The sequence below is a fragment of the Scleropages formosus genome, chromosome 17 (genome assembly GCF_900964775.1).
Source record: "Scleropages formosus chromosome 17, fSclFor1.1, whole genome shotgun sequence".
Classification (NCBI taxonomy): Eukaryota; Metazoa; Chordata; class Actinopteri; order Osteoglossiformes; family Osteoglossidae; genus Scleropages; species Scleropages formosus.
Genome location: NC_041822.1, coordinates 999,639 through 1,012,775, shown reverse-complemented (window position 1 = coordinate 1,012,775; position 13,137 = coordinate 999,639). Strand labels below are relative to the sequence as shown.

Sequence of the window (13,137 nt, the reverse complement as noted above, 5' to 3'; positions counted from 1 at the left end):
CTTGTAATCTTTTCAGTTCTTATGCTTATCACACTAAGCGGAGCCTTTATTTTGTCAGATCCAAGCAAACAAGATAAACTGACAAAATACTTGTGTTGTTACAAGTATTTTTTTTTCTCCCTGAATTTCAATAACCACACACACACACACACACACACATTTTTAGAACCGCTTGTCCCATACAGGGTCACGGGGAACCGGAGCCTACCCGGCAACACAGGGCGTAAGGCCAGAGGGGGAGGGGACACACCCAGGACGGGACGCCAGTCCGTCGCAAGGTACCCCAAGCGGGACTCAAACCCCAGACCCACCAGACAGCAGGACTGTGGTCCAACCCACTGCGCCACTGCGCCACCGCACTTTCAATAACCATTTGAATAAAAATAAGCTTAAAACACAAGGTTAGGAAATGACTGACACTTTTACATGTTTCTCCAACCTTAAACCGGTTTATATTTAGCTCTGATTTTTATTACTTGCATTTCACATTCCTCTTTGATGAAAAAACAACCAAAATAAACCTATAAATGTCAAGAAAAAATAAATAAAGAAATTAAAAAATAAAGAAATAAATAAAGCAAGCAAGCAAGCACAATTGAGGCAAGAAAAGTCAACTTTCATTAAGGCATATTTACCAGCTTCTTGTCAAGTTTGTTTGTATTAATAAACTGGAGAAATTCAGGTCAGCAAAATTCAGGTCAGGTGCCTGCATTAGTGCACACTCGTGATTTCTCACCCTCTGTTTCTGCATCTCTCTTGGCGCTCAGATTCAGATTCAGGATGCATATCAATTTGCTAAAGAACACATCAAATGAGGGACTGTTGCAATTGTAAGACTGAAGATGGTGTTTTTTTTAATGATTCTTTGAATAAGTTGAACTGTATTATTATTGTCTTGTGCTTCACGATTTTGTATATTCTTATATAGTGTTTCTTGTCTGGTGCCAAACCACAATCAATACTGATGTGCTATATATTGGCAATAAAGAATTCTAAGTCTGACACGCAATCAGAGCATTGTGGCTGGGCACCATAAACCTGTTTGAGAAAGTTGCCCTGGAGTCCTGGGGCCATACCTGTCCGCCCAGTGTGGTTGTGGGATTCCCTCCTGCGGGTTTGCATGCACACCTCCTGAGCTTTCATGTGCTGTGAGATGATGGTACAGTCTGGGTGAATGGCTCGGCACTGTGAGGACAGGACAGAGGAGAGAAGTGAAGCAGCAGTGGAAAAGTGCTGGAGAAGCTTAACTGGCAGTGGCTTGCACTTTCACACCACGTCTAGTCATCCTTTGCTATCCTTGCAAAGGGAAATCCCCTCTGGTTTGATTTCCTCTCACTGCAGGCATTACAGTGCACTTTAACACAATCGACACATTCTATTTTCACTACTGAAAAGTCATAATGATTCACATTGATACACTCAGTTGATCATTACAAGTAAAACCCTTCCAACTTAAAGAACCACAAAGTGAATGCATTTTCTGGGTAAAACTGGTTTCTCTACTTTGTTCTCACTTGCACCAGAGGTTCACAAAATTGATATGCATGCTACGTGCTAGTAAATTATTCAAGTTGGTCACTTTAAGCATAAACATTGAAAAATGGTCAATTTATGGTCCATTAAAAATAAAAAATAACATAAAACAACATGTATATATTTTACCCTTGGACATTATGTAGGTAATTTACCAAAGTTATATTAACTCTTCAACAGCAGATTTGTGTTTTTTTACATGTGATGAAAGGCAGTGGTGCAGTGGGTTTGGCTGGGGCCTGTTCTCTGGTAGGTCTGGGGTTTGAGTCCTGCTTGGGGTGCCTTGCGAAGGACTGGCGTCCCATCCTGGGTGTGTCCCCTCCCTCTCCGGCCTTGTGCCGTATGTTGCCGGGTTAGGCTTTGGCTCGCTATGACCCCACTTGGGACAAGTGGTTGTAGACTTTGTGGCAAGGGGGGACATGTGATGGTTTACTGAACTGAAAACAAAAGTGGCCAAAACACTTGAAAGGATGCTTTTTGTACATGGAATAATTTGGTTGGTTGGTTTCTAAATTTTGGTTTTGTGTTGGGCTTGTCTAGTTAGGTATAGTTCATCTTGAGCTTGATTCATTTAGTATGGCTTATTCTTACTGGAATGAGAAAAACAGGTTAAGTTTTTTCTTGAATGAGGATGTTAGGTGTTGTATAAGGGGTGAAAATGACTAATTACACAGTTACAGCAGGAGCTTCAATCAAAAGCAAAACACACAGCTTGTACAACCCAAATAATTTACAATTTAATAACATTATTAAATTCACTCTTTTGGCTCTGTGCCTTTTCGGATGTGAACCGACCACCATTTGCTCACAAGTGTAGTTACATAACCACTAGGCTGCTAGCCAGCTGACACTTTTGATGACTAAGGTAGAGCTGTGGACAAACTACCGCCACAGAAGTGAAGGAGTCTTTCAAAGCTAAACTGGCTCGTCATTCTACCATATTCAGAGGCATCCACAAAAACTAATTAGTGAAAAGGCAACGTAAGCTGAGAGATATATATCAACAGAAACATTCATGAAACGAGCAGCGCGAAATGCGAAATCACTGAAACAAGAACACTGCATCCATCTCATCTTGTCAATGTCATAAAAACCTGAACTGAAGTATATGCTGCCAAGTGGTGTCACAGTAGATATATGTAATATCTCGACAGAAAGATGTTAAAAACTACAATGTACTGAACAAATCTGCCGTGATAAAAAGACATGGGTCCTGCATGTTTCCAGCTCCCAATAGAGGAGGTCAGTCCAAGAAGGATTATGCCCTTCAAATTTAATTCTTTTACAAAAGTATTTTTGTTCTCTTGCATCACAGCCCCCAGGGTGAAATAGCAGTGACGTGCTCCATGTTAATTTTTACTTATCTACCTCCTCTTCACCCAGAATTCATTGCTCCCACCTGAATATAACATTGAAACAATTATATTACATAATACTATTACAACCGACTGGAAAATCAGCTGGAGGGTATATCAAAAGCAGGGGGCTCGTAGAGCTTTGCTGTCAATGACAGCAGCGAGCTCTGCGGAGCAAATCATTCTTTGTACTGGAGTGTGTGTTTCTATGACACAAACACTCTGGTTAATAGAAATATTCATTTTTTTCCTAAGAAGTGTTGTATACATATACCAGCATGGTTTACTACTACTACTAGTACTAATAATAATAATAATAATAAATGCTAAGCTGGGGATTCAAGATACCATATAGCAACAATATCATTATTACTTGTTAACTGGCTTAAAATTGTTACTTAATCTAGAATGCCCAGGAGGGGTGGGCAACCACTGGCCCTTGGATCCCCAGAGGTTTTTTTGCCCTCGATTTTCAGTTGGGAGTTTTTGTTCCTTTCCTCCGTGGCCAGTAGGCATACTTATAGCTCTGTAAAAGTGCTATATTATGGTAGTCATTAGTCAACTGTCTTCTTTGTTTCTTATCTGATGTATTTGTTTCTCTTGCCTTATGCCTGTGTTAAAGCACTCTGTGTCACTGCGTGAGAAGAGCACTCTATAAAAATAAATTGAATTATTATTATTATTATTATTATTATTATTATTGCTGTTGTTGTTGTTAATAATAATAATAGGGTTGAGCAGCAGGTAACACTGATGTCTGACTTGTCCTGGGCAATGGATTTGGTCATGAATTTGAATCCAGCTCACTCTGTATGCAGTTTGCATTTTCTCCCTGTGTTTGCATGAGTCCCCGCACCAGTATGAATGTACTGGTAAGCCCTGCCTCATGCCCTCTGCTTCCAGCATAGGCTCTGATGCACTCCAAATTGAATAATAATAATATAGAATAGTAGGGGGTGTGGTGGTGCAGTGGGTTGGACCGGGTCCTGCTCTCTGGTGGGTCTGGGGTTCCAGTCCTGCTTGGGGTGCCTTGGGACGGACCGGCGTCCCGTCCTGGGTGTGTCCCCTCCCCCTCCGGCCTTACGCCCTGTGTTGCTGGGTAGGCTCCGGTTCCCTGCGACCCCGTATGGGACAAGCGGTTCAGAAAATGTGTGTGTGTGTGTGCTCTCTATGCTGGAAACTTCACTGAAGCACAGAGATACACATAGCCATTTATATAAATGTAACATAATAAATGTGGTATGTAGCACCAACAGCTTTCCCAAAACTTCTCAGATAAGGAGTTTCTGAGGCAATGACCCTGTTTCACAAAGACATTTTTAGGACTGTCCTGATTTACATAATTTTTCCTATCTAATCTGAAAACACAGAGCACTAGTCCACACCACCAGGGAGCTGAGTTTTCAGACACCAAACTATATGAAGGCACAGCTTGTGACTGTAGAGCCCCTAATACAGGCTTCTCCGTGATTGGTCCACACCATCCTCCCTGATATAGACCAATTTAAAATTATGAACTAGTCTATGAAAAGAAACAAAACTTCTGCAGTTCAGGTAGTTGGACTGTTACGATAGAGAACGGGCTGACGTGTGTGTGTGTGTGTGTGTGTGTGTGTGTGTGTGTGTGTGTGTGTGTGTAGAACTTCCCCATCACCCCAAAAAACCTCCACTGTATTAAGTCTGAATGTGAAGCCTCAGCTGTTGACCGTATGTGGCTGATACAAGGAGAACCTCCATGGTATCCCTCCATGGGCACACCCAGAACTGCCCTCTGATTCAGTTCAGCCTTGTTGTGCCCATGAGCTCTAACCTTCCAGAAGGACTGGAAACTATTCAAGTGAGTGTGATCCTCTACCAAGCACATCCGCAGGACATTTCAAAGGACAGTATGATCCATGGCACAAATAACAGTGGGCATATTGCAAAGCTTCCAATAAATTGGCAGGCTGGCTCAAAGGTTTCTTCTGCTTGAAGAGATGAGTTTTACTGAGCATAAAATTAAACAGCCATGTCTTGCACTGTAGACCTATTCTTCGGGCTCCAGCTATACAAACAGGAAACATGCACAATGAACGCAATATCGTCTCTCCATGTAAATCAATAATGCAATTCTTTTCTTCAGAGGAAAATCTGTTTCCGCATAGCAATCTTCCACTGGCTGTCCCCTTGACCTTAAAGCAAGCCGAGCGATAATGTATCTTTAATATTATCTCCATACCACAGGAACACAAGATGAGTAATCACTGAACGTGGTGGTATCTTGGACAGCTTGAGAAAATATAATCAGTAATGTGAATACACATGACATGCCACATATTTCACATTCAAAGAAATATGTTCAGAAGTCAGTCAAAACCATATGTATATTCAGGTAAGCTTGTGTATAACTCCATTAGTATATAGGCATCATAGCATCAGTGGCTTTCAGACATCAGCCAGTTGAATTTTATTATGATGAAGATAATGATGGTTATTATTATTATTATTATTATTATTATTATTATTATTAGGTCCCCCAGAAAGCTGACTAGCGTTATGACCCCGTCTGAATTGTCCACATATTATAGTCAACTTTCAATAGTTTTGCAGGAACCTTTTCACTTTTATTGCAGTACTGAATGGCTGAATACGGCTGAAGAGGGAAAAGTGGAATGCACCTCATTATCCTGAGTGGTGTTGCCTCTTACTGTGGACAATTTTACGATGTGCTGGCACTGCGCTGTAAACCAAGAGATCACGTGACGATGGTCTCCAGCGCAGACTCGAGCGGAGACGCGCTAAGGTATAGCCTCGACCGAGTCCTGAACGTCGCAAAGACGCGCTGACAATAATTCAGCCCGAAGGTCGTTATGATAATGGAGCTCTCCAGCAACAAGCAGCGCACAGTGGCATACATTAACTCATGTTATATAACTAAATAAACAGAAATGGGACATGGGGTGTAATGTCTATCTGCAACTTGCAAATACATAAGTGAAAGGTAGTTACACAAACTGACACTGACGACGACTTGCACTAATGACCAAAAGCAATTGTTTAGAAGCTGCCTAAATACCACCCATTTTGCCGTCGTAGGCTGGAAATTCACACACACACACACACACACACACACACACACACACACAGGAGGTTATATTCTAGCACCCTCAGACAGGTACATAACCTGTATTCCTAACGCATGGTACGAATAACTGAAAGTCACCGTACGACAACACGAACCTGGTTTTATTTATTTCAACACGGTTTTAATTTTGTATTCGCACTCTATTAATACTTTGACTGAGGGTTTTTTTTTACTAATCATTAAATGGGCAAAAAGAACAATTGCGTTTCATCATTGTCAAATCTTAATTACAGAGGTAACAAAGCCGAAACATGAGAGCAAATGCTTTTCGGAGTGTTTCTCATCCGTTCCTAATGATCCTCTATTCATTGATTTGTTTCTGTGCAACATTTCACTCTGCAATGTCAATGTAACGTTAGTGACTGTGCATGCTAAATAAAATACAAAACTTATTACAAGATCCTTAACAAAAAACATTACAAAACAAATGTAATGCAAAAGGCAATTGGAAATGCATAGAAATTGTATTTTTCATTATTATAAATACAGAGCTGAAAATATGGTAAAAGGAAAAAGCTCACGGGCAAAACAGGCACTGCAATAGAATAGCAAACATAATCACACGTAACTTCAAACAACTTAAAGACTTACCAGCACATAAAAAGTCAGATGAAGCCAAATATGCAGCCTACTCATTGTGATTGTGCCGGTTCCGATGATCATGATTTAGGAACGCTCGAGACAATGCAGCAGCGGACGCACAAGGCAGAAGTGAAAAAAGCGCGCGCCGCACATCATTCATCTCCGTTGCTCAGCGGGTAGCTGGAGAGAGAGCGCGAGAGAGCGCCTCGAGACGAAGCTAGAATTCTTATTCCCGCGCTAACGTCTTGCGGCACTACACGTGCCTTCCCTTCCTCCTTGTTTTTTTTTTTTCTTTTTTACTAATTCGGCTCTGTTTTGAGTCGCTGGGTTTCATTGTCTTCTTCAGTTATGTCCACCTAAAGAAAACAGCCTTTCTTGGACAGATTCTGATGTCACAAATTCTGTCCCACTCTGCCTATTTGGAAAGCGAGGGAGGACTGGCGGGAATCTTCTAGGCATCCAGGCACAATAATTTCAAAACGGTGTAAACAGTTCAAACCTGAACTTAGATGCACTCTTTGACAATAACCAAAGAATACCAGTGTTTCACTGCAGAGCACAGGTAATGAAACTGGCTAAATGTAATGTGACAAGCAATCCTGAATTTTCAACACAGGCAAAGACCCTTTGCAGGGGAAAAATGGCCTAGGCCCACAAAGCGATGCCAGGAACACCTGATTGTGACTCTGGTGTTCCTCTGTTTCCACTCAGATTTTGTTTACTTGTTTGAACTTCATGTTTTCACATTTAGGCTTTCAGCATAGAGGGGGTGTGGTGGTGCAGTGGGTTGGACCACAGTCCTGTTCTTCAGTGGGTCTGGGGTTCAACTCCCGCTTGGGGTGCTTTGCGATGGACTGGCATCCCGTCCTGGGTGTGTCCCCTCCCTCTCTGGCCTTACGCCCTGTGTTACTGGGTAGGCTCCGGTTCCCCGCGACCCCATATGGGACAAGTGGTTCCAAAACTGTGTGTGTGCTTTCAGCATAGATTCAGTTGGTCAAATCAGTAAATCAGTTAATACTGTATTAAGTCAAATATGAATAACTACAATTAAATTATAATTATTTATAGGTCAGAAATGCAAATATATGGGAATATTATTTCTGGTCTGTTGAACTCAAATGTTGACTTCAATGAACCCAAATGTGTAAAACCATAGTTAGGGTTGTTGTCATACAGTTTCAAAATTCACAGGGGGAACCTAATTGTCTCTATAGGTATCCTGCTATATAAAAGGATAAATCATTGTAAAGTTGATTACCAAGCACTGCCTGTCACCCTGGATTAAGGATAGTACTTGTAAAGTTTAATAGTTAGAGGTATCTCAAGGAAGGCCAGCTGGTTACATCCCTGTGGTCATCACCTGACCTTATGAGGGGAGCACTAACAGGTTGTTCCAAATGAAGAAGAAACATCAAAGGAACATTTCAGAAAAAATTTTGTTCTGACCAGTGTAAAAAGAACAAACCACCAGTTACAGGGATGTGGGATTTTGAGGAAATCTACACAGACAACTGTTTCACTATAAAGCTAAGAAAATGGTACAGTGGGTAGCATAGTGGTTAGAGTGACTATATTTAGACCCAAAGGTTATAGGTTTGAGCCTCACCTCTGGCTGTAGTACCTTTGAACAATGTAATTGCTCCAATAAAAACTACCCAACTGTATAAATGGGTAAATAATTGTAACATTATAAGTCACTTTGGAGAAAAGTGTCAGGTAAGTGTAAATAGCTCATTTGCTGTCCAGTCTGTTATAGCAACATGAGAGGAGTAAGCTGAAAACCTTCTAGTGAGTTCATGTTCTCTCTTATAAATGTTGCTTTTCTAGGTGACTCAGGGCAACTTTACCTACATTAAAGAGATTAGAACCAGCCCAAGGTGTGCTGATTTGTATTAGCTGTTGGAGACAAGATTACTCATAAAATTGAATGTTCTGTAGCTCAACATTACAACTGGTAGATTAATGAGCTTCTCACTCCCAGAGGGCAGTTTCCACTGGGATAGCTGAATAGTCAAGGAATTAGACTTAAGATTCATTGTACGATTATCCACTTGGGTTTGAACCCGGTTCCTGCCAGTTTCTTAAGCACAAGTACGGGTTATTGGGTAGACTCTGGACCACCTTAACCATGCATTGAACAAGTGGTTATTGATCAAAGATGCACTAAATAATAGATTTTTTTAAATTACAAATAGTTTGAAATCTGTTGGTGTTATCACTGTACCATGTAAAATACCTTTTTGTTCTAATATTTTTTCTTATTATTAATTTTTTCTACAAACAATAATGGTAATTTGACCCCCTCACAACTTTAATTTTCCTAAGAGGGTGATTTCATGGAATGAATTAAGCCTGTTGTGTAAGAAATGGGTGTGTTTCTGTTGAGCTGCCAACTAATGAGTTTCATCAAAGTAAGAAGAAGGTGTAGCCAGCAATCTGTGGTGGGAGGCCAGGCCTCGTTTTGCCAATGGCCAGGGTATTCGGGCTTCTATCCCAGCCTCTGCCTTGTTAAGTACTGTCAGTCATTTTCATCTTTTTTGGCAAAACTATGTTCATTGAACACTTTTATAAGCATAATGACCCTGCTGTGCCTTTCACTCAGTGTTTGAAGTGATTGCTGTTTTTTTTTTTTTTTTTTTTTTTACATTTCAAACAAAATAATTTAATTAAGTGCAATTGGTTCCTTGATAAAGGCTGGAACCCTGTAGATTGGCAAGATGAGGATTGGCCACTGCTACTGTCTATGGATAGTGAACAACACTTAACCTCGGTAACCATTTTGACTGAGCATGGACTGTGTGATGTTACATCTTTTTTGTTTACTTGTTTTATTTTTGCAGTCATTTTTGGCATCTCCACATATATTGCTTCTGCACTTTGATTACTGTCAGCTGTGAATGAACAACACAGCATTGTATTATGCCAGTTTCACCTGTATTGGCTGTGAAGCCCAAAATGTAGTTGGAGGCTTACTCTGGTGTAGGATATTTGCATTCACTAGTTACTCTATATTACAGAACAATTTTATGTTGTCACGTAAGTTTTAATCAGCTGTGCAGATTGAGACTTGGACAAAAGTCTAGGTGACTTGAACATATCATATGATTCCAGATATTTTGTAGTACAAGAAACAAATGCTCTTTTGAAATATTAGTTTCAAGTGGTTTTTTGAAGCCCCATGTATGGGAGAGCTTCTTAGTATAGTGTAACAAACCTATATTATTCCCATAAGGGAGGGTTAAAAAAAAAGAAAATCACTGGAATATAGCAATAAGGCCAAAGAAACAGAACCAACTATGTCATATATAAAATTAGGACAATTCCTTCACTGAAGTAAGACTGAAAACTGTTGTATTAGATGCCATCACATGATTAAACTTTCCAGTACAATGCTGAAACAATAAACAAAAATCAACAGACACCACTGGAGACCAGTAGAAAACCATCAAACATCAGAAATTCAGCTCACTCACTCCCATTTGATACACACTCATCCTAAGGCAGTGTTGGGGAAGTCCAGAGCCAGTCCGAGAAGCATGGGCACCGGGCTAGGCAAGGCACACTCCAGATAAGAAGCCAATCCTTTGCAGGGCAATGACATAGTAAGGCAATGCAGAGCCACCAGTTCACTTGAAAAATATGTCTTTGTGGGAAGAAACCAGAGTACCCAAAAGAGTTTAAATCTAAATTCACTTGCACAGCCCCACCATTGTAAGACACCTGCACTATGCATTGTACCACTCCAGTATTTTTCCAATGACCTTTGGGCCTCTAACATTTTATCTGTGAAATATTACAGGACTTTGGAGGTCTGAAGTAGACCTATACAGAATAAAATAGCCAATTCTTAATGAGTTTTTGTTTATATGTAAATGCAATATGCTTAAATGTTCTTATAATAATGGGACTGTGACTTCAATTTACTTGACCCAATAAATACTTCATGAATGAAGACTTTTTTTGTAGTGCTTATGATGTTTCATCTGCCCATTGCAAAAGAAGACCACTAGAATATATAAGTATCTGGAGTCAGAAAGGATCTTGAGTCAATTGGCTTCTGCCACATTTGGTGCAAGTGAGCCATCAGGTTTAATCACTTCCCTGGCAAGTAATTGACAGAGACAATGGCTACGACTGTGAGATGAATTAGGCAATGAGTTATTCAGGTGCTAAGGTGGAACAGTCACTGCCTCCTTCATCAAAAAAGAATTTGTTTTTGAAAGGAGTCCGTTTTCTATAGCTGCCCTAAAATGAATGCAACTACATGGACTGTGGTGAAAAAAGCAGTCCTTAGTTTCATACCCCAATTATGTAATTACCATTTATTATTATTATTATTATTATTATTATTATTATTACTACTACTACTACTACTCCTCCTTGCAAAGCAGAAGCTGGATATTGAAATGAAAGCTGTGGATTAATTAAAGAAAATGTGGCAAAGACAAAATAAATGGCCTAGGGAGTTGAAATTGAATTGTCATTGTGGTTTCAAAAACACAACATACATCCTTACAAAAAAGGATTTAAATGCCACAATATTTTCATAATTAAAATTATGTTGTTTAAAATTTTAAAGAAAATTGTAACAAAGAAACACACACACACGCAGCCTGAAACTGCTTGTTCCGAGCAGGGTTGCAGCAAACCGGAGCCTAACCTGGCAACACAGGGCCAAGGGAGTTGAAATTGAATTGTCATTGTGGTTTCAAAAACACAACATGAATCCTTACAAAAAAGGATGCCAGTCCGTCGCAAGGCACCCCAAGCAGGACTCAAGCCCTATACCCACCTGAGAGCAGGCCCCAGCCAAGCCCACTGCACCACCACACCTCCCAGGTACCATTAAAGTGATTTTAAAAAAATATATAGGGGATCCAAGATGCCATTTACCAACATTATAATTACTTGTTAAACACTGGCTTACAAATTGTTATTTTCTAGAATGCCCAGGAGGGGTGGGCTACCACTGGCCCGTGGACCCCCAGAGGTTTTTTCTCCCTCAACCATCAGTTGGGAGATTTTGTTCCTTTCCCCAGTGGCCAGTAGGTATCCTTATAGCTCTATAATAAGTTCTTCATTATGGTAGCCATTACTTGACTGTCTTCTTTGTTTGTATCTGTTTTTCTTGCCTTATGTCTGTGTTAAAGCGCTTTGTGTCACTGCGTGAGAAGAGCGCTCTATAAAAAAAATAAAATAATAATAAATAATAAATAATATAATCAACACATTAGTAATTATGCTGAATAATGAAATCACTTTAACTGTACCTTGATTAAAAAAAGATTATCCATTCATCCATCCATCTTCCTCCGCTTATCACGGACCGGGTCGCGGGGGCAGTACTCCAAGCAGAGCCCCCCAGACTTCCCTCTCCCCGCATACCTCCTCCAGCTCCTCTGGGGGAGCCCCAAGGCGTTCCCAGGCCAGCCGGGAGACATAGTCTCTCCAACGTGTCCTGGGTATGCCCTGAGGCCTCCTCCCAGTGGGACATGCCCGGAACACCTCACCAGGGAGGCGTCCAGGAGGCATCCGGAACAGGTGCCCGAGCCACCTCAACTGGCTCCTCTCAATGCGGAGGAGCAGCGGCTCTACTCCGAGCTCCTCCCGGGTGACTGAGCTCCTCACCCTATCCCTAAGGGTGCGCCCAGCCACTCTGCGGAGGAAACTCATTTCTGCCGCTTGTATCCGCGATCTCATTCTTTCGGTCATGATCCAGAGTTCATGACGATAGGTGAGGGCAGGAACGTAGATCGACCGGTAAATTGAGAGCTTCGCCTTACGACTCAGCTCCCTCTTCACCACAACAGACCGGTACAATGACCGCATTACTGCGGACGCCGCGCCGATCCGTCTGTCAACCTGCCGCTCCATTTTTTCCTCACTCATGAACAAGACCCCGAGATACTGAAACTCCTCCACTTGAGGGAGCAACTCCCCCCTAACCCGGAGGGGGCAATCCACCTTTTTCCGACTGAGAACCATGGCCTCGGATTTGGAGGTGCTGATTCTCATCCCCGCCGCTTTGCACTCGGCTGCAAACCTAGCCAGTGCACGCTGCAAGTCTTGACTTGATGAAGCCAACAGGACCACATCGTCCGCAAAAAGCAGAGACGAGATCCTGCAGCCACCAAAACAGACACCCTCCGTTCCCTGGCTGTGCCTAGAAATTCTGTCCATAAAGATAATGAACAGAATCGGTGACAAAGGGCAGCCCTGGCGGAGTCCAACATGCACCGGGAACAGGTCTGACTTACTGCCGGCAATGCGAACCAAGCTCCTGCTCCGGTCATACCGGGAACAAACAGCCCGTAGCAGCAAGCCCTGAACCCCATAATCCCGAAGTACCTCCCACAGGATACCACGAGGGACACGGTCGAATGCCTTCTCTAGGTCCACAAAACACATATGGACTGATTGGGCAAACTCCCATGAACCCTCCAGCACCCTAGTGAGGGTATAGAGCCGGTCCAGTGTTCCACGGCCAGGGCGAAAACCGCATTGCTCCTCCTGAATCCGAGGTTCGACTATCGATCGAATTCT

At 41.8% G+C, this 13,137-nt stretch overlaps 1 protein-coding gene across 1 annotated transcript in view; it reads right to left on the bottom strand.

The window, feature by feature from the left end:
- Positions 1-6,701, bottom strand: part of LOC108931015 (vasoactive intestinal polypeptide receptor 1-like) — a 43,453-nt gene extending 36,752 nt beyond the window's left edge. Inside the window, exons 1-2 of the mRNA XM_018746569.1 lie at positions 6,604-6,701; positions 1,077-1,185 (exon numbers count right to left, since the gene is read on the bottom strand). Of these exons, the coding sequence (XP_018602085.1) occupies positions 1,077-1,185; positions 6,604-6,675 (181 nt within the window). The 5' untranslated portion in view covers positions 6,676-6,701. The remainder of the gene's footprint in view (positions 1-1,076; positions 1,186-6,603) is intronic.
- Between the last annotated feature and the right edge of the window lie 6,436 nt (positions 6,702-13,137).